The sequence below is a fragment of the Clupea harengus genome, chromosome 12 (genome assembly GCF_900700415.2).
Source record: "Clupea harengus chromosome 12, Ch_v2.0.2, whole genome shotgun sequence".
NCBI lineage: Eukaryota > Metazoa > Chordata > Actinopteri > Clupeiformes > Clupeidae > Clupea > Clupea harengus.
Window position 1 is genome coordinate 2,278,117 of NC_045163.1, and position 20,961 is coordinate 2,299,077.

General features: G+C 40.6%; 1 protein-coding gene across 1 annotated transcript; it reads left to right on the forward strand.

Moving 5' to 3' along the window:
• Positions 1 to 981: 981 nt before the first annotated feature.
• On the forward strand, positions 982 to 16,237 carry prlra (prolactin receptor a). The gene is made up of 9 exons (XM_012840272.3): positions 982 to 1,196; positions 9,059 to 9,159; positions 9,466 to 9,598; positions 10,915 to 11,084; positions 12,649 to 12,815; positions 13,407 to 13,545; positions 14,353 to 14,449; positions 14,629 to 14,698; positions 14,885 to 16,237. The coding sequence occupies exons 2-9, from the start codon at positions 9,093 to 9,095 to the stop codon at positions 15,701 to 15,703; spliced, it is 1,662 nt and encodes a 553-aa protein (XP_012695726.2). The 5' UTR covers positions 982 to 1,196; positions 9,059 to 9,092; the 3' UTR covers positions 15,704 to 16,237.
• Positions 16,238 to 20,961: the final 4,724 nt, after the last annotated feature.

Below are 20,961 nucleotides of genomic sequence, written 5' to 3' on the forward strand. Positions count from 1 at the left end.
CTTTTCCTTATAGCTTGCTGACTAGCTTGTTTAAAAAAAGAAGTAGATTTTATTTACTTTCCGAGGCATCCAGAGTGTACTCAAATTTAAAGTTGAACAAGCAAGGTAAACGTTAGGCTGGCAGCACCAGTCAAGAGAAGGTCTACATTACTGTGTGAATGGCTTTGAACCATTTGAATGCAGAAGGAAGGTTTGCCGTGTGAAGCAGACATAAAACGTATTGCCATGAACAACGTGCCCCAGTTTCTAAGTGATTTGTGCATTTACACCATCTCTCAATGGGAAGTGCAGAACAATAAACAGTTATCCGATTAAGTGGAGGTTTTACTATGTTTGATGAAGAACAAGAGTAAATTACCCATCTGTTTGATTAGTGAACATGGGCAGTCTAATCTGAGTTGAAATAGCACTACCATGCTATTGGAGTTTTGAGTCTTTGGAGCAGATATTTTGTGTTTTGCAGGAGGCAGTAGGCCCCAGGAAAACACTTTCTCTCTCTCTCTCTCTCTCTCTTTCTCTCTGTCTCTCTTTCTCTTTCTCTCTATGATGTTGTATGTGTGTATGCCACATGCATAGGCTACGTAATGGCCTACACACACAACATCATACAGAGAGAGAGAGAGAGAGAGAGAGATAGACATTTTAGGAGAATAGGATTTTTAAGATTTGCTCATGTTTTTAGAAACCATTCCTCAGGTGCCCTAGTTGAATATATTTTTGTTGTTTAGATTTACCATGGCTCTACTTTTCAGAAATGCAGTAAGCATTTACGAAGCTAAATAGCTGAACCGACAAACACGGTTTAACAAATTGAAATGTCTTTTTGATTTGATTTGTCCACTGACATACCCCTTACTTGATGAATATGAGGGCGGGCGCGCACAGCGTTGGATTAAGCTACTGCATGTTGTCAGAGGTGGGCGGTGCCTCTGAAACCTCAGACCTCAGAAAGCAGACCGACAGCCTTGACAACATCGCACACTCCACCCTCTCGAAGAAGACCGGTTAGACAGGGGATGCTGCAATTCAGTCAGTTATACGTTTGGCTCTAGAGAATCTGAGGAAGTGCGAGTTTCTTGACATTGTGTGAACCGGTTACAAAGTTCAACAGCTGATGATTTAAATAATTTCACAGTTCAATGTAGCCTTTTAATGTCATTCGTTGGACGTGGGTGACACCGCTGAGTGTTTGATAGGTAAGTCATCTCTATACAATAGAAATGATGTCTATTGCGGGCGGGCTGCTGAGCGTTGGAAAATCGTAGTTGCTCACCTGTAAACTGTTGGATGAACCACTGAATAGCCAGCTTTAAATCACAAATGCACACGTGTTTTAACTTATCTGCTTTGTTTGGTTACTATCCTAAATAAGTAGGCTACACTTCTTGGAGTAGCCTAGACTAAAAGGACACAGAATTGAGAGCGGCTAACGCGAATGTATTAGCCTATATCTGCTTTTATGAAATGATGAATGAGATTGGTGAGAGTGAGTAAATGAGAGTGGTTCAAGAGAGAGTTCAGTACTTTTGTGTATAATGGGTCAAATTTAAAAAAGGCTACTCATACTGCGAATGGATGTATGTTATATCTGGATTCATTTAATGAGAGGGAAAGTCGTTTTATACATCCTGTATCTAGTTGAATATTTCTGTGTAGATTTATATGCATTGGACTGCGCTTGCGGGTGCCTAGGTTCTTGTGAATGACCAAAATGTCTTGCCTCGAAAAGTGACTGAGGTCACAGGTATAAGGTATAATTGCTCTGACAATCCTATCTCCATTTGAAATATCTACGAAAAGCGAAAGTAAATACCTACAAAAAGCGAAGGATTTATGTTGCCCAGGTTTAGTTTATTTGAAAGATTGGTCACTTGCTGTGGCTTGCGGTTTTAGAACAATCGAATATCCTATTCCAGAGAACATATCCTAAAAATGATAATAAATAGGTCTCAATATTAGACGATATCAGTAATTATAGCCTACTGCAATATTAATTGGTTTAGAGTTGATTTTATGCCCACTTTGAGAGCTTTAAGTAGTCATGGAGTTTTCCGATGTTATTGAGATCAATATAAGAAATACAACCATCCTTTTTCTCACAAATTAATTTGCCAATTCACAATGAAAAGTAACTATGATTTTTATTTGTGTTTGCTTGTGATGATATGCTTGTTTGTTTACTCTGAATGGTAAACAAATGAAAGATATATTCAAAATAGAACTAGATGGAGAATGCCGATACAGTCTCTCATTATGCAATGAGCTTTGCCTAGGATTAGTAATCCTTATCTGTGACCATAGTCAGGCTACTTCCAGTCCTTAAACCACTTTTAGCTTCTGATTCACAGACAGTTAAATCATGTTTATATTGAAAGGTCTATAATTAATATTCTGGACAGCTAAGCACATTGACTGATTTTATTTTGTCATAGTTTAGAAAAGAAAAGAATCAGTCAGTCAGGAGTCATTGTGTCGTAAAACCATTGGTTGGTGCTGTATTTCACCTCTTATCCACATTACAACAATTTCCTCTAAACTGACCTGATAGTTAACAGAGGTGAGCAATATATGCCTTCAGCTGACCTCAACCAACAAGGTACTGTCTGTCAGTGAAAGCCAAGGTCACTATGTGAGCTCAGAAATGACATAGTAGCCCATATCAAATCAGTGCCACTCAAGTACAATGCGATAACCACAATCTTTGATTTCATATAGCTTATACTTGCATGTTAAGACAAGGATGATGTTTGAAGCTGTCATTTTCCATTTTCCCTAGTGCAGGGATAATAGTGCTTAATAATTAACTTCCTTTTCTTGAACCCTGAAGCCTTTTCCTAAAAAAAAGAAAAGAAAAGAAAAACAGGAACACAATGGCCTGCCAGCCAGCCATAAGCTTCTTAAACCAATTAATAAAACCAGCTCAAATGTATCCATGCCAACAGGTAGGCAATGCACTGCTGAATGACCAAATGGATGCTGTGCCAGTGGTTTAAAAAGGTTTACTATCTTGATAGCCTGTTTCATTGGTTTAACCTTACTTACCCCTTTGATCCACAGACGCATTCAAATCCATTGCTGTACATGCTCCTGTCCCACTCAAATAAGAAGGGGTGTGTCACATGCTTAAGAGCCATAAAAAGCAGTTCTATTTAATCATGTTCAACAAGTAACTACCAGGGAGTCTTCAGTGAAATAACTGCCTAAAGGAGCCTATAGAGTGTGGCCTGTGGTCTGACCATAATTACCGGTTCTTACGCCATTTCTTATTTTACATTGTAGTTTCCTTGTTTCTGATTTGGGTTCGCATGTTCTGATAGCCTACTTCCTTATCAGTCAACTCTACCCAAAGAATGTTTATTTTTCTGTCTTTGAGAGTGGCAAGGGCTTTGCTGGCTATAAAGTAATGTTCAGGACTTGCCGTACAGCAAAGAAGAACATGAAGTTAATGTGCTATGTCCAAACAGTAAATTACACATAAAATGATTACAACAAAATTGTGATAACTCAGAAACAGCAAACAGCATTTGAATTGGCTGTTTCCAGGGTAATCATAGGTTGCGTACAGTGACGCAAATACATGGGTATTTGTGATAACACAGAAACCTTGAAATCCTGACAAACAAGTTCCTTCGCTTCAGAATCAGAATCAGAATCAGAATAGTATTTATTGCCAAGTAGGTTTACACCTACCTGGAATTTGTTCTGATGTATAGGTGCATACAGTAAACATAAAACCCTGTACCTACCAGGTGTTAGTCTGCTGTTTTGGCATCAAAGAGGTAATATGTCATGGAGGTCCTTAGTGTTTATATGTATGTTTTTTATTCAGGCACAAGCATATAAATATGCATACACTATTGTTAGTTACTGAAATGTAAAAGTTAAATATTGAATTGTTTTGTCTGTTTCTTCCACACCTTGAACATTCTAATATTCACATTATCATACCAAATTTTCTTGGAGATGACTGAAAAATAGCTCAAGTGTTTTCTTTTTATTGCTTCCTCACACCTCCAGTGCAACGTGACCAGTGAATGTTGACAACAATGTAAAGCCCACAGGTGGTCATTAGCCAGTCTTACGCAGGTCTTAGTCACTCTGCAGCATCAGATGTCTCCATGGAGACCTGACCAGTCTAAATAATGTAATATTCCTAATCCACCCAGGTAGTGTTACTGTATAGCAGTAATCCAAGGCTCCCTCTCTCTGATCTCTAACACCTCTGGGTGTTATTTGACACCATTGATCACACCTACTAAAAAAAAGGGATTGCATGGTGCCACAGGTTAGGTGTCTCTGATGTGCAGTGGGTAGGCATCATGCATCGCATGTTAATGCTCATCATGTGAGACTTGTGAGTTCTGCCACACAGAAGTCCTGCATCATTTTGGTTAGGTGCTAGGCTGCGTCACACCCCTGTTCCGCCAGGCTGACCGTACATTTTTACACAGATATCATCCCGCTCAGACCCCTCATTCTGCCTCTTTACCTTTTAGACAGAATAGTGAGGCGGAATGACAGCGCAATATTGCCGCCTTGAAAACACTGTAAAAACACCTATAGGCCCCTGTACACACCTGGAAGTAACATGCGTCATGGGTGATCCGATCATAAGTAGACAGCTATAAGTTCAGGTGTCAATGGACTCAAGACACATTGATGACGCATTGAGATCCGATCACACAGACCCCATTCAGAGGTGGTCTGGGATGCATATGGCCACGTTCTTTTATCAGTGCGTATGTGGATTTATCCTGGGCCACATTTAATGACTGCCTACTCAACTGACATTCTCTGCATTAGTGGAACTATGTACTCATATGTGCGTAGTCATTGTTCTTTTTTTTCATTTTGAAAAGCCCATAGAGATATATTACATCAAACATCTTGGGCGATTGGGTTGCCTGGAACACAGGAAGAGACCCAGTCCCGCCGGTTCAAAACAACAACGCGTTTGGTCTTTGTAAGCGGAAATGTACATGTTTGTTTGGATATACAGCGGGGAAGTGAGATTCAATAACAAGTGGTGACTCGAGAGAGACGCACTCTAATGCTAGGTGTGAGCTGCCTGTCGTAGAGCTGTCCACTTGTGATTGAATCACCCAAGCTGCATGTTGCATGTGAACACCCTAATATATCTGCTCTGAATGTGTGTGAACATAGACACATCAAAGAACACACAGAAATGATAAGACAAGGCGGTCCTTAACGGTTGGAGAGATGTTGAGACCCTTTGTGATGACAAGGTTGAAAACTAAACTCTCTTCTTTGCGCACTAATAATCATATTTTACTAATTTTACCTAGCTTTTAATGAAATGTAATTTACTCTTATTCCTTGGCATATTTTGACAAATGGGACTCAACAGACATATCCATGAATCATGATCACACAAGTGCTGAGATGGCTGACTGAATGCAATTGCTACAAGAGAATACTCAGGCCAATCTGGTAGATTTAGAGACCATTTTCACCTTTCATCTTGTATAATGATTTATGTCCTTGTTAAAGGAAAAAGAGTAAAGAAAAAATTATGTCCATGGGCTAGGAGGAGTAGTCACCATGCGATAAAATATTGGCAGCCAATCTTTTAATAATACGCTATCCACCTTGAACAGTTACATTTCCCATTTCTGACTATTCTATTCGGCCTTACCACTGATGTACAGTAATTATTCTTCAATTATGCTGTAATTTAAGGTGCAGCTCAGGATCATGGTGTTTTTAATGGGCTTTTTGTCCACAGAACGAAAACATACCCTTTTTATGATTTATTTTAATTTGTAAAAACACAAACCATCCCAGCAGCATTCAACGCAGAATCAGACGGAAATAGAAAACCAGCAAACGGAAATGTATGAAGTGTCATAGTACCCATTGATTCCTCAGCGCTTTCATGGATAGGGTTGGTATCGTTGTCATGGATACATTCCATTCCTTTCCTGTTGCAGGTGAACATGAGCAAGCCACTCCCTCTTTTCTTGGAAGTTTAGCATTTGGAATTGTGCAGGCTACTGAGAATTGCTTTATTCTGGTTTCAACAATGGAGAATTCAAACAACTGAAGGTGATCTTAATGACCTCCTAAATTCTTGTGTATTTATATAATAAAGCCTGATTCTGGGACTTTAATATCAATTCGAAATGTTAGTGTCATCATACTTTGAGCGTTTAGGTGACTGAGTTTAGACGTAGGAGAAGCAAAGAGGCTTTACTTGTCAGTGAGAGCACGCAGCAGGCCTAATACCCAAGGTGTTATGCAGTGTCACTTTCTCAAAACACGTCACAGGAGGTTTCATAACATAGTTCAGGTTATTTACATGTCCCAGAGAAAATTGTATTTGTATTGCATATATATTCTCTTTGCTAGTGTTAAATCTTTGGTATTTGGGACCTTTGTGATGGCTTTGTGATGCTGTGAATCAGGACACAAAGAAGGCAGTCAAATGAGAACAGACTGAAGAATAACTGAAAAAGTTGGTCAAAAGACATCGTGTGGAAGCCCTCGTGTCCAAGCCGTGCTTCCCTGGCTTAGTGACGTTTTTTAAGGAGGTTATGTAAGTTGGCTATATGCAGCACAAAGGGCAATCCCGAACCCTTCCTGTAATGCCAATTATCCAATCACTGTCATTCCACAAACCAATTGGTGTTTCATGATGCTGTTATTGAGATCAGGCATTACGATAACAGTTGCATAATAGCTTTTTTATAAATAGACATTCTTATAAACTGGCTCTCAAAATGTGTTTTTCTCATTAGATGTCTTAATTTAAATGAGGGTCATGTGGGAGAAAGATGTATGTTTTTGATATGAAGTCTCTAGTAGGGGGGAGATTCCAGTAGATCTACTAGACAGAATATTTAGTTTCCTTGTACATATTCATTATCCCTTTCTGAAATACGTGCCTGAGAATTGTTTTGTAGCATGATTTGATATTTGTATCACTACCTATCAGTAAATACAGCCAGTACTTTGGTACTGAATGTTCTCGTCATGATTATTTATATCGTTTATAATCATATCTAAGACAAAGATTTGCATATCACGTCTTCTGCCCTGAGAATTTTAAACGTGCCTATACATTTCACTTTGTTTCCTTTTGAAGGTGTTTGTTCCATTAGCCAGGCTCGAAGTCAATGACGGAAATGTCCATTTTTACAGTGAAAGAACTATATCCATATGAATGTATAACTAGACATTCCACTCCAGCCCACCAAACTACGATTTGGAAGCATGATCCTCACAGAACACTAAAGGCTGATAAGGCAAGCTAAATCTTTTCAAACTGTTGTGTTCACTGGTGCTGCATGATATATTGCCTGAACAACTGGTTCTGTAGCTGATATGCCTGACAAGGTCATGTTTTCAGCTCTGCATCCTACAGTTATCCCGTGGACATGAGCCTGGTGAGATGAGGTATGAGGGCAACATCTGCATCATGTTCTAAATACTGAAGCAGATGCGAATGGGTATCTAGTCCAACCCAGGCCTGCACTGATTCCCCCCTCTTATGACATAAGCTCTTACATAATCAAATATGTTGTATTTCCAGCTGTTTTCCTCCCTAATCCTCTCTGTCACTCAACATGGAGTAGAGAAACATTTACACCCTATTCACTGTTTCATTTGGTCCCAATCTAACCACTTCCCTTGCTTCATTTATATCTGACCAGCCCCTGGTGTTTTTGTGTGATATGGGAGAGGGACATGGTAAAGGCCAAAAAGTGGACTTCTACTGGGGTTCAGGCTCTGGGCTCTGTAAAGCGCCTAGAGACAATTGTATTGTTATGGCGCTATATAAATAAAATTGAATTGAATTGAATTACTGTCATTAAAGAGATTTCAGATGGTTATTAACAGTATCAAACAGTATCAGAACATTAGTGGTGGAATGGCTCCTTTAGGCCACTCTACCCTTAAAGATGCAGTCCGCAGTTCTAACGCAATGCACTTTTTGTCAACTTCAGTGAATTGCTCCTCACAGTTCTGTATCTGTCTGTTAAGTGTGTGGGCTCAAAAAGGTCTTAGTTCACAGTCCTGGTGCTCTTAATATGAAACAAAGACATTGGCTCAGACCAGGCCATGAACAATTCCATCAGATCAACGCGTTGCTTCAGTAGCATTAAAGGGAGGTGTCATTTGATTGACCCTTCGCTAGAATCGTGGACTCTACTCTAACTGAAAATAGGAAGGGAATAGAATTAAGAATTTAGAATATAGATAGTGTGAAATACATTTTGTTCTGTACTCTATTCCAATACATTGTTGTTAAAGCCCTTTACTTTATTAGCTTGAATTTGCATCCAGTAAGATTTGTTGTTTTTCATAGTGGATCATCTCTTTTATCAGAGGAGGCCAACAGCAGAGAGCTGTCTCTCAGAGACATGTTTGGTGCTGGTGAGAATCATGGTGGTGCTGGTGAGAATCACAAAGAATGTGGAGACGTACCGTTAAACTAGATTTTATTGTGTGTGGAAATCATTAACCTTCAGTGCCGCTCACTGAAATAAACTCTTCCACTTCATGAAACCTTCAGACCATTGGACAATTTTGATATAAGCTCAGCTTGTTGTTATTTGTATGGACAACAAACAAGCACTTGATGAACTTTAGACAACGCACAAACACTAACACACACACACACACACACACACACACACACACACACACACACACACACACACACACACACACACACACACACACAAAACACTCACACACACAACCACTGTCTACTATCTTGACCAACAGAGGAGAATAGCTTAGGTTATTGGGTGTAAATCATTACATGACATTCATTGTTTGGACTTCTGAGCTTTGTAATCACATATGTTCCCCTGGTATTTTTCCATGGCTGCCTAGGCGAGCCCCTGTCTTTTTACCAAAAGCCTACTCACTTTTCTCTTTAGTTTCAGTGAAAGTGTTTTTGTTTTGCTAACCCTCTAGTTTTTCACCAATGATTACATTTTATACTTGTTCCTGGCATATTTCTTCCCCCACTGCATTTCAGTTTTCATCAGTTGAAGTTAACGGCACAACTGTCTGACCTTCTTTCCAGCGTTTTCCACAAAGGTCTACAGCCCACTGTCACGATGAAAAGAAACATTGCAACAGATCTCATCGTCTCCATCTTATTCACTGTAGTGACAGATACAGTTTGTAAGTACAAATAACATTATTGAATTTATTAGATATTTGGAAATGTGAAAAGCTGGTGAGATTTGATTTAGTTAGTATTTTCATCTCTGCACTTTGGCCTGTCACCTTTAGGTATGGCACTGAGCTAGAATCACTATACTAGGCCTATTACTTGAGAGGAGATGAACGAGCTTGTTTCAGATTAGATCTTGTTTCAGATTAGATCTTGTTTTAGATTAGAGCTTGTTTTTGGATTAGAGCGTGTCTCAATGTGTCTGTTGATGGAGAAATATTTACAGTTTGAATTGCCTGACCTCCCTGCCTCAGGTATCACGCCCCCAGGAAAACCCAAACTCACAAGTTGTCGCTCGCCTGAGAAGGAGACGTTCACCTGCTGGTGGCAGCCGGGCTATGATGGGGGCCTGCCTACCACCTACGCCCTATACTATAGCTTGGAGAAGTAAGCCACAAACTCATCAAGTCCCAATACATAGTCAAACCCACAAGTTAACCGTTCTGTTGTAAAACGACATACACAATATTTTAAACTTGGTGTGCTCCAGTACTTAATTTGACCAAAATGGCAGTGGTTAATACAGTATAAGAATACAGCAATATTTGTGAAACAGGTTATTTTGACAGAAAAAGTTATTTTTTTTAAATGAGATTTTTTAAGTTGATTTTCAGGGAGTTGAGTTGGCTTTGTGTACAGGGGCAGGTGAACTGGAGCATGTGCCCACGTCAATTGGTAGAATTGTTTATGGAAATACACAGAGCAGGAATCTATGCAGGTGTTTTGCAAACAGCAGCCAGTGTCAACAACGAGCAAAGGTCAACAACGTAAATCACATAGGTAGTTGAAGTTCCTGTATGCAGTATTAGTTACTTCTTGGTAACATTCATCAGTCTCTGTCATGTAATCCGCCATTCTTCAGTGTGTTGTAGCAGTGATGCATGTGGATTGTTAGGCAGAGCGAAAATATTTACCTGTTGACCAGGAGAACCGTCTATTTCAGAGTTGGGTGTCAGGAGACAGTTGGAGAACGCAGGCGTGGGTGACACCTTAGTGTCCTCATACTTTGGAAATGAGTGTGATTTCAAAGTATCAATCTCATATCCTTAGCTGTAAACGTGCTTTAAGCTTGTTGGGATGACTGGCTATTAAGTTAATTACTCAATTCATTAATTAAGTCAATATTTCACAAATGTTAAAGATTGCTTCATCATATTGTGGGGCCTCTGCTGGTTCCCACTCTAAAGCTTGTGACAGTTTAGTTTGAAGTATTACACAAATGTGTTGCTTACAGTAGTTCTAATGTAATATTAGAGCTGTATTATAATATGCTAATGGTAATTACAGTATCTTTAGCAAGTTCATTCGACAGTTTATGTGTAAGTGAAGGCCAACACACAAACACACAAACACACAAACACACACACACACACACACACACACACACACACACACACACACACATGAATGCACACACACACACACACACACACACACACACACACACACACACACACACACACACACACACACACATGAATGCACACCCGTCTCCTTTAGCATGTCTATCAGATGAATCTGAAATGTGCTGCTCATGCCCAGACAGATACTGTACAAAAAAAATTGAGCATGTGTCACGTCATGCCGTCATGTTGTAATGCTGGCCACATTTTTCATGTTGTGACTAAAAGTATCTAAAATGACGGAATGGGTGCTACTTAAAAACAAATACATGAATGGTGTATTTTCACTGTCCTTTTCAGCTCGGCGACAGTCTATGAATGTCCGGACTACCGCACAGCAGGGAATAATTCTTGCTTCTTTAACAAGAATGACACGAACATTTGGGTGAACTACAACATTACTGTGGTGGCCACCAACAGACTGGGCAGCAGCTACTCTGACCCTGTGGATGTGGACGTGGTCTACATCGGTGAGTTTCCCCTTCTATGGCCTTTTTCCACACTGTGTTTTCTCTGTTTTTATCATTCACCAACCATTATTGACATTTATTGTACTTTAACTCACTTGTTGCACATTTCCCTTGGTAGTGTGTGTGACGTTTTAACTAACGATGTAATATTTAAGAAATCAGTATTACATTACATCAATTTATCTTTGTTTTTTTATGGCTGATTTTGATGCTGAAACACAAGAGTTAGTGAAAGGTCGATGAAATGGTTGTGGCCATATGCATTAATACAAGACATACAAGAAAATATGCTGAAATCTGGGAGGAGCTTTGGCATAAGCGGCAGCATTCAATTCAGTTCCATTCATTTTTATTTTTATAGAAAATATTTACAGAGCCCAGGGCCCCCTTATAGCAAACACAATGGCGACAGGGGCAAGGAGAAACTCTCTGTTGATCAGAAAGAAGCCCTAATCAGAACCGCGGCACTTAAGGGTGGACGGCAATCAGGAACATTGCAGATCAAATCATACACGTATCAGGAAGAGCATGCTAGCATACATGTGGTAAATGTACACAATACATACAAACATAACATGGTATACAAATGATACATACAAAATTGGTAGAGTATAAGGTGGAGAGAGAGCATTCCAGTATTGTAGAACACCTTAGTGGGTATACAGTGTGCTCGTAAGATTGCTATTACAAGGGTAAGTAGAGTAATGGCCTAAGCGCCCACAGGGACCTGGGTTCGAGTCTGACCCGTGGTCATCTCCCGATCCCATTCCCATCTCTCTCTCTCTCTCTCATTCTAACACTGTCATTCTCCACAGCCCACCTGAATAAAAGACAAAAAGCCCCAAAATAATTCTTCAAAATGATGAATTCTTAACTCATACCTCATAAACTAAAATGCGTATGATTGACTTATGACAACATTTGTATGCCTGTATTCAGGTCTGTCTCTTGTTGCGTCCTTTGAGTTTGAGGGTGTGTGCAACACCATGACTTCCTCCGTGTAAACATCAACAGGACCAGTCTTGCAAGTTAGGGTTTCTCAGAAGTGCAATGGCTGTACTTGGAAGTTTGACATTCATTGGTTCTCAAAAACAATTTAAAGGAACTACAAGGTTTCCACATAAGGGCAGGTTATATGAAACTGGTCTTTTCTAGTAAGGAATCACACTCACTTCAGTTTTTAAAATAGGTGTAACACACACACACATTTTACTAGAATGTCCTTGTATAAGATTGCTTTCTTTATGAATGCCATAATCACATCTTTTAGTTATGAAAAGCTATGGTGTATTTATTGTGTAATCATAGGGAAAGGTTAACAAATAACTTAAGGCAACTGTTTCTTCATTTGTGAGAGTATTATCACATTTACAAGTCAAGCACAGTATTGAAATGCAACATCAATGCATGCAATTTCCTCACTTTTACAGTAAAACTTCTCAAAGGGCCGGAATTGTTTTCAACTTTGTAGTTTTTGATATTTTGATTGGTCAGTCCCCAGTCCTCATCTCTCTGTTCTGCTGTTCTTCTCTTCTCTTCTGTCCTGCCCTCTGCTCTCCCACAGTTCAACCCTATACTCCAGAAAATGTGACTGTGTTGGTGAAAGAGGATGAGCAGGTTCCTTACCTACGAGTCTCATGGGAGAAGCCACGTAATGCAGACACAGGTTCTGGCTGGATTACCCTCGTTTATCAGCTGCGTGTCAAACTGAAGAGTCAGGACGAGTGGGAGGTGGGTGGAGTGAACTCATTCAGCCACAACCCAAGTTTGTGTAGCTTAGTATTACATTTGTTTGGTATTAGGTTTGGATGAGCAGGGCATCAACTTACTGCAAAACTACATTTCATTTAAATATAAAAACTTCAGTTACGTACTGTCTGTATTTTTCACAGCACCATAGAAGAACAAAACCCCATAGATAAAATAGCTGAGGGGCAGTGGTGGCTAACATTTAGGAGACCATGCAACACTATTAATTATTTACTCACCATCGAAGGACTAGGCAGCCATTTTATTGTTCCTTAGCCTCTTGGCAAACACAGACACAAGGACACGATTACCTTGCCCTAGGGAATAGGCAAATAATAAAGGTAATTTTTCAAAAGCTTCAACCCACTTTTCCAAGGAATGGAATGCTAGACAGTGTCTACGGAGGTGTCTTTTAAATATGAATAGGGAAAATAGTACGATTATGCTGGTTTTATCATTTGGTAGGATATGTTTATTACATAGCTAGTTTTTGTAACATTCTCAAATTAATTTGGATGTAGGCTTAAACTTTTATGACCCAATCCTTTTGTTTACTTGTATCTGTGTATCCAGGAGCATGATGCTAGGCAACAGAAGTCATTCAACATCTTCAGCCCTCACTCTGGAGGCACCATGGTGCAGGTTCGCTGCAAACCTGATCACGGTCTGTGGAGTGAATGGAGTGCCACAGCCTATGTCCAAGTACCAGACTGTAAGTCCCCACTGTAACTGTGTTTTTTGTAAGTCCTCACTGTAACTGTGTGTTATTTGGCCTGTCTTCTCCACAAAAGATTTCAGCCAAATCCATAACAAAGTGCCCATTTGAAATACCTCAAGGTTAGACCCAACGCCACCAATTTTAGGTGTTCTAGTGGTACACAGTGATAATGCTGTGTCTCACTTAGTCAACCTGGGTTAGATCCTCATGGCCGTTTTTGCTTAAAGTTTAACAGTAAGTGAGAGCACAAGAGGACGAGGTGAGTGTTAAGGCTAGGGTTAGGGTTTCAGTAAGGGTAAGGAGAAATACATATGTATTAAAAGCATCAAATAACTGCAGCTGGTCAAATGTACAATCTGTTTTCTGACCAGCAATTATTCATGTGTATATATAATAACAAATGAAATTCGCACAAGGGAGCTGAAACATTTTTAGGATATATTAATGCTAATGGAAATGTGATACTGGGCTATTTTCCTCTCTTAGTGAAAGCATATTATTCTTCCTTGTTTTTTCTTCTTGTGGTATACCAGCACAGGGCCTCAGATGTTTTGTTGAGTTGATCAACCCGTTCAGCCTGTAATTGCTCTCCAGTGGTATTCCAGGATCCCATGAGAGGCCACTCTGACTATGCAATAACATACATTAAAGCAGCTTTCACCTTTTCTGAGAACTGTTCTACTTCTGAGCAGTGAAACCATATGTAGGCGTTACAGAAAACTACTCAGCACTCACTTATTTGCATATTTGCACAAATGCCACTGCTCTATTTAACAATTACACAACTTCTGTGTTTTTCAGATATTCCCAGGGAACGATCAATGTGGATTGTGGTAGCTGTTTTCTCTGTGTTGGTCTTTTTCATCCTCACTTGGACACTACATTTAAAGAGAAGCAGGTAATGTCTAAAGTCAAAATGGAGTCGTAGAGTTGGATAGTGCCTTCAGTGACATGCAGAGATTTCCATATTGCAGTGACTAAAAGACCTACTTGTCAAGATGGTGTAATGGTAATCTCTTTCACTGAAGTTCAGGTCTCAAGAATTCTTTGTTTTTCTTGGCCTCTCTCTCCCTATAGTCTGAAACACTGTCTTCTGCCTCCTGTGCCTGGACCAAAAATCAAAGGCTTTGATCAAAAACTCCTCAAGGTAGGGTACATTTATTTCTGTCTGTGTACATATCACATCCTGACACTAGGTGCATCAATGAATACATCAACTTCATGTAGTGACAAACACCCTCTTCCTGTTCCAACTCTGGGGTCTCCTTTTGGTGTCCACCTTGACCTGATGGAGCTTTCACTGATCCAGTCATCCTAATTCTTTTGTTTTCAGAGTGGGAAATCGGAGGACGTGTTCAATGCTCTGGTCATTTCGGGCTTTCCTCCTTTGTCAGACTATGAGGATCTGCTGGTGGAATACCTTGAGGTTTATGATAATGAAGACCAGGAGCTGATGCTGGATGGGAAGGACCTCCAGGAGGGATGCTTGAAGTTGAAAAGCCCCTCAGACAACGACTCGGGCAGAGGAAGCTGCGACAGTCACACTCTGCTGATGGAGAAATGTGGAGTGGCCAAAGAGGAGCCAACTCTGGAGTCACCAGTCGTAGAGGTAAAGGCAGCTGGAGGCTTTCTCTCCACTGAGACACAGTCCAGCACAACTGAGCCTGCAGATGCCCAAACCAGTGCCTGGCCAATGGTGCTATCTCCTGATCAGAACCACTACCATTCACCCTTGAAGAGTGCCCCTGATGTGCTCATCTCACCTCCCACATCTCCCCAACAAGAGCACACCATGCCCAGGACCATGGAGTACGTGGAAGTGCAGAAGGTGAGCCAGCAGAATGTACTGTTCCTCAGGCTTCTGGCGGAGCAGAACCTGGGTTCCAACCCCCTCTCTGTTGAGATGCCTGAGGAGGACTACAGCAAGGTCAAAGGTGTGACCAGTAATAATGTCCTTCTGCTCCAGCAAGAGGCATCCACCCAGTGCCACAGTATCTATCAGGAGGGAGTCCAGGAAGAACCATGCCCCATGATCCAGCAAACCCAGTTGGGGAAGCAAATTGTCCACAATCCCCCTACTGTGGTTCATGGTGGCATGCAGTTGACTTCCAGTGGCTATGTAGACACTGTCACCATGATGCCCACTTACTGACAAACCTCACTTCACAGAAAGATATGCTGACAGAAAAACAGAAGGACTGACCTCTCAGGGGTAGGAAAGACTTTCAGGAAGATTACTATGACGACCAAAGAGACCAGAGTGACACGATTGATCCAAGGTCATCATGCACAAATACTGATTTCTCACCAGCTCATTAAGAGAAAAATGTGTTGGCTAGCAGACTTTGCAACATTTCTAGCGAGAATAATTATAATGGAGCATAAATGGGATAGAGTGGATCCATTCAACACTGGAAATGTCGTTTCTTTTGATTTTGTGTTCCATGAACTTCATACAGAATGCATGAATTTTATAGAAGCCTGCAGTGTCTTTAAATAGTTTTAGTAGCACAATTGCTTCAACTGTATTTAATCCAGCGTCTGTTTTTCAAATGATGGGTCCAGGGGCGGTTTTAGGCACGGGCGACCTGGGCAGCCGCCCGGGGCGGCACTTTTTCATAAGACATGGGGGGCGGCAAGAGCACTTAAAAAAAAAATGTATCTGGGCCGCGAAGCGATTTTCTATTATCTATCATATCACTGTGTGTGGAATTGGCAAATTGGCGCCCCCTGCAGCTGCAGGCGCCTCTGCTCGCTAAGAAGGTGCGGTGGACAGATCCTGAGTGAAAAGGTAGAAGGGGGAAGGGGAGGGGGCGCGGGGGACAGTTCACCTCTGGGTCGCGGTTTTTCTGAATTGTGTGAAATGGCTAATACAAATAGGTAATACAGAACGATTATGTGGTCACCAAGTCCAAGGTGAATTGGTGGAAGGAGACCACTGACTGCTTCAACTTATCCAACTGGTGAAGGTAGTACGTGGTTAGCAGAGTATAGATAGATAGATAGATAGATAGATAGATAGATAGATACTTTATTTATCCCGAGGGAAATTAAATCGCCCGGGGCGTAATTCCATGTAGAACCGCCACTGGATGGGTCAGTTGTATCTGCAGTGCTCCTGCTCGGTTTAATTAAGAACCTATGGCCACACCTGCTTGGCCCACTTCATCCCAGTTTTACTAAATCTGTCCCAAGTGAGTGATTTGAAAGATATTACTGTTGAAGTACAACTTCTGCTAATATAAATGTAATTGTGCTCTATGAACATATTTAAGTCATTTATTTAACTTGACTGTCACTCTCCAAATCAATGGTTAATGAATCTTTAACCCTTGATCTAACATAGTGGTCCCCAAACTACAGCCCGCAGGCCAGATACAGTCCGCCCCCACATTCTGGGTGACCCCCGAAGCAATTTATGGGGTATTGGGGTATTACAAAAAAAGTAATAGTGCTTACAAAGGAATGGTGGAATCTTTGTGAATCTTTGTCAACATTCTATAACTGTCATTCTGTAACTCTCTTTCTCTCTCTTTCATTCACTAATTATTTATCTTTCAGTCATATCTATCTACCTATTTCTGCAATATATATTTTTTTAAATCTTATTTTTTTGTTTTTCTCTTTCTGCTCTCTTTCACTTTCCCTTACTCTCACTCACTCTCTCTCTCTCTCTCTCTCTCTATCTATATGTGTTTTTATTCATTTATTTCTCTCTCCCTATGTCCGTCCTTATGAAATACACTCTGAACCGTCTCACTCTCTTTAATAAATTGGAATTACCACCACGTATTGTGTTTTATTCAATATCTTAATGCATTGACCTATTTGCATATGTACTTGGTTGTTTTTGTAGTATTATTTATTTGTTTTATTAGCTATCTTTTAAACTTTTTAATCTATAACTTTGTATTTGTTTCAAATTTCCCTGATACATTTGAATCACAGCCATGAGGTAGTACATATCTCAATAATCGCATTTTATGTCATATAAAGTAAAATGCTTGTAAGTATTTGAGCATTTATCTTTAACACATCCTAATATTTTGCTTATATTTATATGTTGTTTTGTACTGTTCTACTTTGCAAGCAATAGTGTTTCCTTCCAGAAATGCAGTAGTGCACACCTTTTTGAGCTGTGAACTAAACACCGTCTAATCATCTTCATTTGCTGATCAAGACCTTAGACATATGCTGCCTTCAAGTGCAAGGAATCTACAAGGAATTTGTATTCACCACTAGCCTCACATTCAAGTCCCTGGTCTACTACAAATAGCAAAACATCTTTTAAAGTGAACAACCTGTTCAGTTACGTACTCCCATTCAATACTGTGAATGGCGATGTTACAGGCATTGCCAGTCCAGGGCTGTGAAAACAATGTCCTATGTGTTTCCTAACCACTTTTCCTTGACCTTGGTGGAAAATTATTATCAAGGTCAAGGAAAGTGAGTGTGAGACACAGACACAGTGTTCTTCACTACTGGATCCTTAGACTGTGATGAAGTCATCTCCAGGCTGATCTTAGCACATTTGAATTCCTTCCCCAAGCTGGTCATTAGTAACGCTAAAATTCCCTTTCCATACAAAGTTACAGTACTTACAACGTGGCACCCCAAGATATTTCCTAACTCTCTCAAATTTCTCCACCTCTGAAATAGCAACATCATACACAGTCAAAGGCCACCTTACGCGTGGCAAAAGCCCAACCTGCAAGCATCACAATTTCAGTTTACCAGGCAAGAAGGTCTTATTAATAGTACTGAAAACCCTAACAATGAATTCTCTAAGCTCTAAAACCTGTTCTCAGTCACTCAATGTGGAATTGTACCACCTGCCTAAACTCTTCACAGGTTTTTCTACAATAGAAGGAATCACCTCAACATCAATATCAAACGTCTCTTCCACCAGTTTTCCCTTACTGATAGAAACACTTCTACATTTGCTAGGTTTCATTTTCATCTTTGCCCATTTCAGACTTCATTGAACTTGGCTAACAGCTAAATACATGGAGCAGTTGTCGTCAGTGTCGTCATGTCATCCATATAAGCTCAGATGGGCGGTAACCGGTTGCCGTCCTGCAGCCATTCGGCCTCATAATTACCTCCATCGTCATGGTGAAAGCCAACAGTGAAATGGTACATCTGCCAGGATATGGTGTAGCTACTTGTGTTAAAGCGCAACTGAATATCCTCAAAATATGCCCTGACTAACCCTGAAGTCTTCTCAGGGGCCTGAAAGTAGCTGAATGCCTTCTACAACAGACTGGGTAGCACCACTCCAAAGGCTTTTGCGAGATCAAATAGCAATCAGATGTCTCTGCCTTTTGTCCTTGCTGCCAGAATTTGGTGCCAAATCATGCTACTGTGTTCCAAACGTCCAGAACATCCTGGGATTCCTGCTTTCTGCACGGACATAGCAAACTGTTTGCCTCAGATAGGAGCAGTGGCGATTTTAGCCCGACATTTCTGTTGGGGCAATTTTGTATGACGTCATGTCATCGTCACAAAAATAGAGGTAACTGATTATTATAAGCAGTAGGCCTATATGGACAGGTAGGCATAGGCTATGGGCTGCATTTTGAGTGCCGGCAGGGAGCAGAAATCCTATTTCAAATACATTTTACAAGCTTCAGGCATTTTTTTCATCTCTGGTAGATCCTCAAGCTTATCCGTGAAGTTTCCTTCCACCAACCACATATACAAACCTGAAGAGCTTTCCCCTTATTCAATGAACTGGCCATATCCGTGACCATGCCAAACACCAAAAGACCTGATTGGACCAATTTAGCCCAAGAGGCAGGCCTATTTAAAGGTGGAGAAGGGAGGCATGAGAAAGGTGGAAGAGAAGGAGCACTGACCTGCTGTGAGGTCAAGTGAATACTGTGAATACAGTGAATACTGTGTGCCTAGTTTGTGCCTAGTTTGTGCCCAGTGTTGTGCTTAGTTTGCCTAGTTTGCCTAGTCTTTGTGAGTACTGTGAGTACATTTTGACTTTAGGATTTATTTTGTTTGTTTGTGTTAGGTGAAAATTCACCCTAGTTACCTCAGGACTCCGGAGCTGCATATAAGTATATTTATTAGACAAACAACAATTGCAATCGGGCTCACTCCCAGCACAAGGCTGAAAGTGAAGCAATGATAAACACATCGCACAAGGTATATAGACAGAAGTTTAGCGTTCAGTAGGGAAGAATCCTTCCTTGAACTTTTGTTACCCTTACCATCCTGTGGCAAACAGGCAAAAAGTTCGTCTCAACCCCAAGAAAAACTATACTAGCGTGCACGCACAACAAACCAACAATATACTCACAAACAGCTCGGAGTCCACCCCCTATAGTCCAATTCAATTCCTTCACTCTCGGCTCTCCTCGCTCGCAGGCCCTGGCCTCCTTCCAATTCAAGTTGGAGGTCTTTAGAAAAACTGAGTCTCGTACTCCTCCGTACGGTTTAGGTCCTGATGATTAGCCCAGTGTGGAGAGTCGAGGAGGTTGTTGGAATTACGGTCACGAGCCCCCAAATACTATGTTAGGTGAAAATTCACCCTAGTTACCTCAGGACTCCGGAGCTGCATAAAGTATATTTATTAGACAAACAACAATTGCAATCGGGCTCACTCCCAGCACAAGGCTGAAAGTGAAGCAATGATAAACACATCGCACAAGGGTTATATAGACAGAAGTTTAGCATTCAGTAGGGATAACCACGTGGTGGATCTCTGACGTCCGAGGCAAGGATGGAAGTTTTGCAAGGTCGGAAGAAGCTTATCACCTCTGGTCTAAACATGCTCTTGTAGATATGCAGACTAAGTGGCACCTAATAATCTGAGTTACATACATGCAGAAACACAGAAAAGCCATGTTCCTGCTTACATAAGTACATGATTCATATAAGGTAATTAATAATACAAGGCACTTGATTATTATATTCTTAAGTCATTAACAGTGTTTGGAAATTATCTCCATCAGTCCCTCCTTTTATCCGTTTCAGTGGATAATTCAAAATCACAATCACAATCACAATCAATCATCTTTCAATGTTTCAACAATTATCAATTTCAATGGATAACCTCAAAATCATCACTCTGAGCTTCATCATGGATTTTTGGAACAGAGATCATTACTGAGCATCACTCCATATCATCATAAGTCAATCATTTAAAATGTCATCATATTTCTCATCACACATTTGTATACTTTACCAACATAGTGGCTGTCAACTGTGTGTGTGTGTCAGTAGCTCGCCTAGGCTTTAGATAACATTCAAACAAGGCCTCTTTGCTGTGTCCTTGAAGGCCCTGTTCCCCATCAGGCATTCTGCAGAACACATCGGCTGTTGAATATTACTGGGCAGGAAAATGTAAACAGTCTCTTTGTTGAAAGTGTGTTTGGGCAGTCTGGTTCACCCATTTCC

Coding starts and splice junctions, on each gene's coding strand:
- prlra (XM_012840272.3), top strand. CDS start 9,093: ATGAAAAGAAACATTGCAACAGATCTCATCGTCTCCATCTTATTCACT. Junction 9,599..10,914: donor CTATACTATAGCTTGGAGAA/GTAAGCCACAAA, acceptor TGTCCTTTTCAG/CTCGGCGACAGTCTATGAAT. Junction 14,699..14,884: donor TTGATCAAAAACTCCTCAAG/GTAGGGTACATT, acceptor TTTTGTTTTCAG/AGTGGGAAATCGGAGGACGT.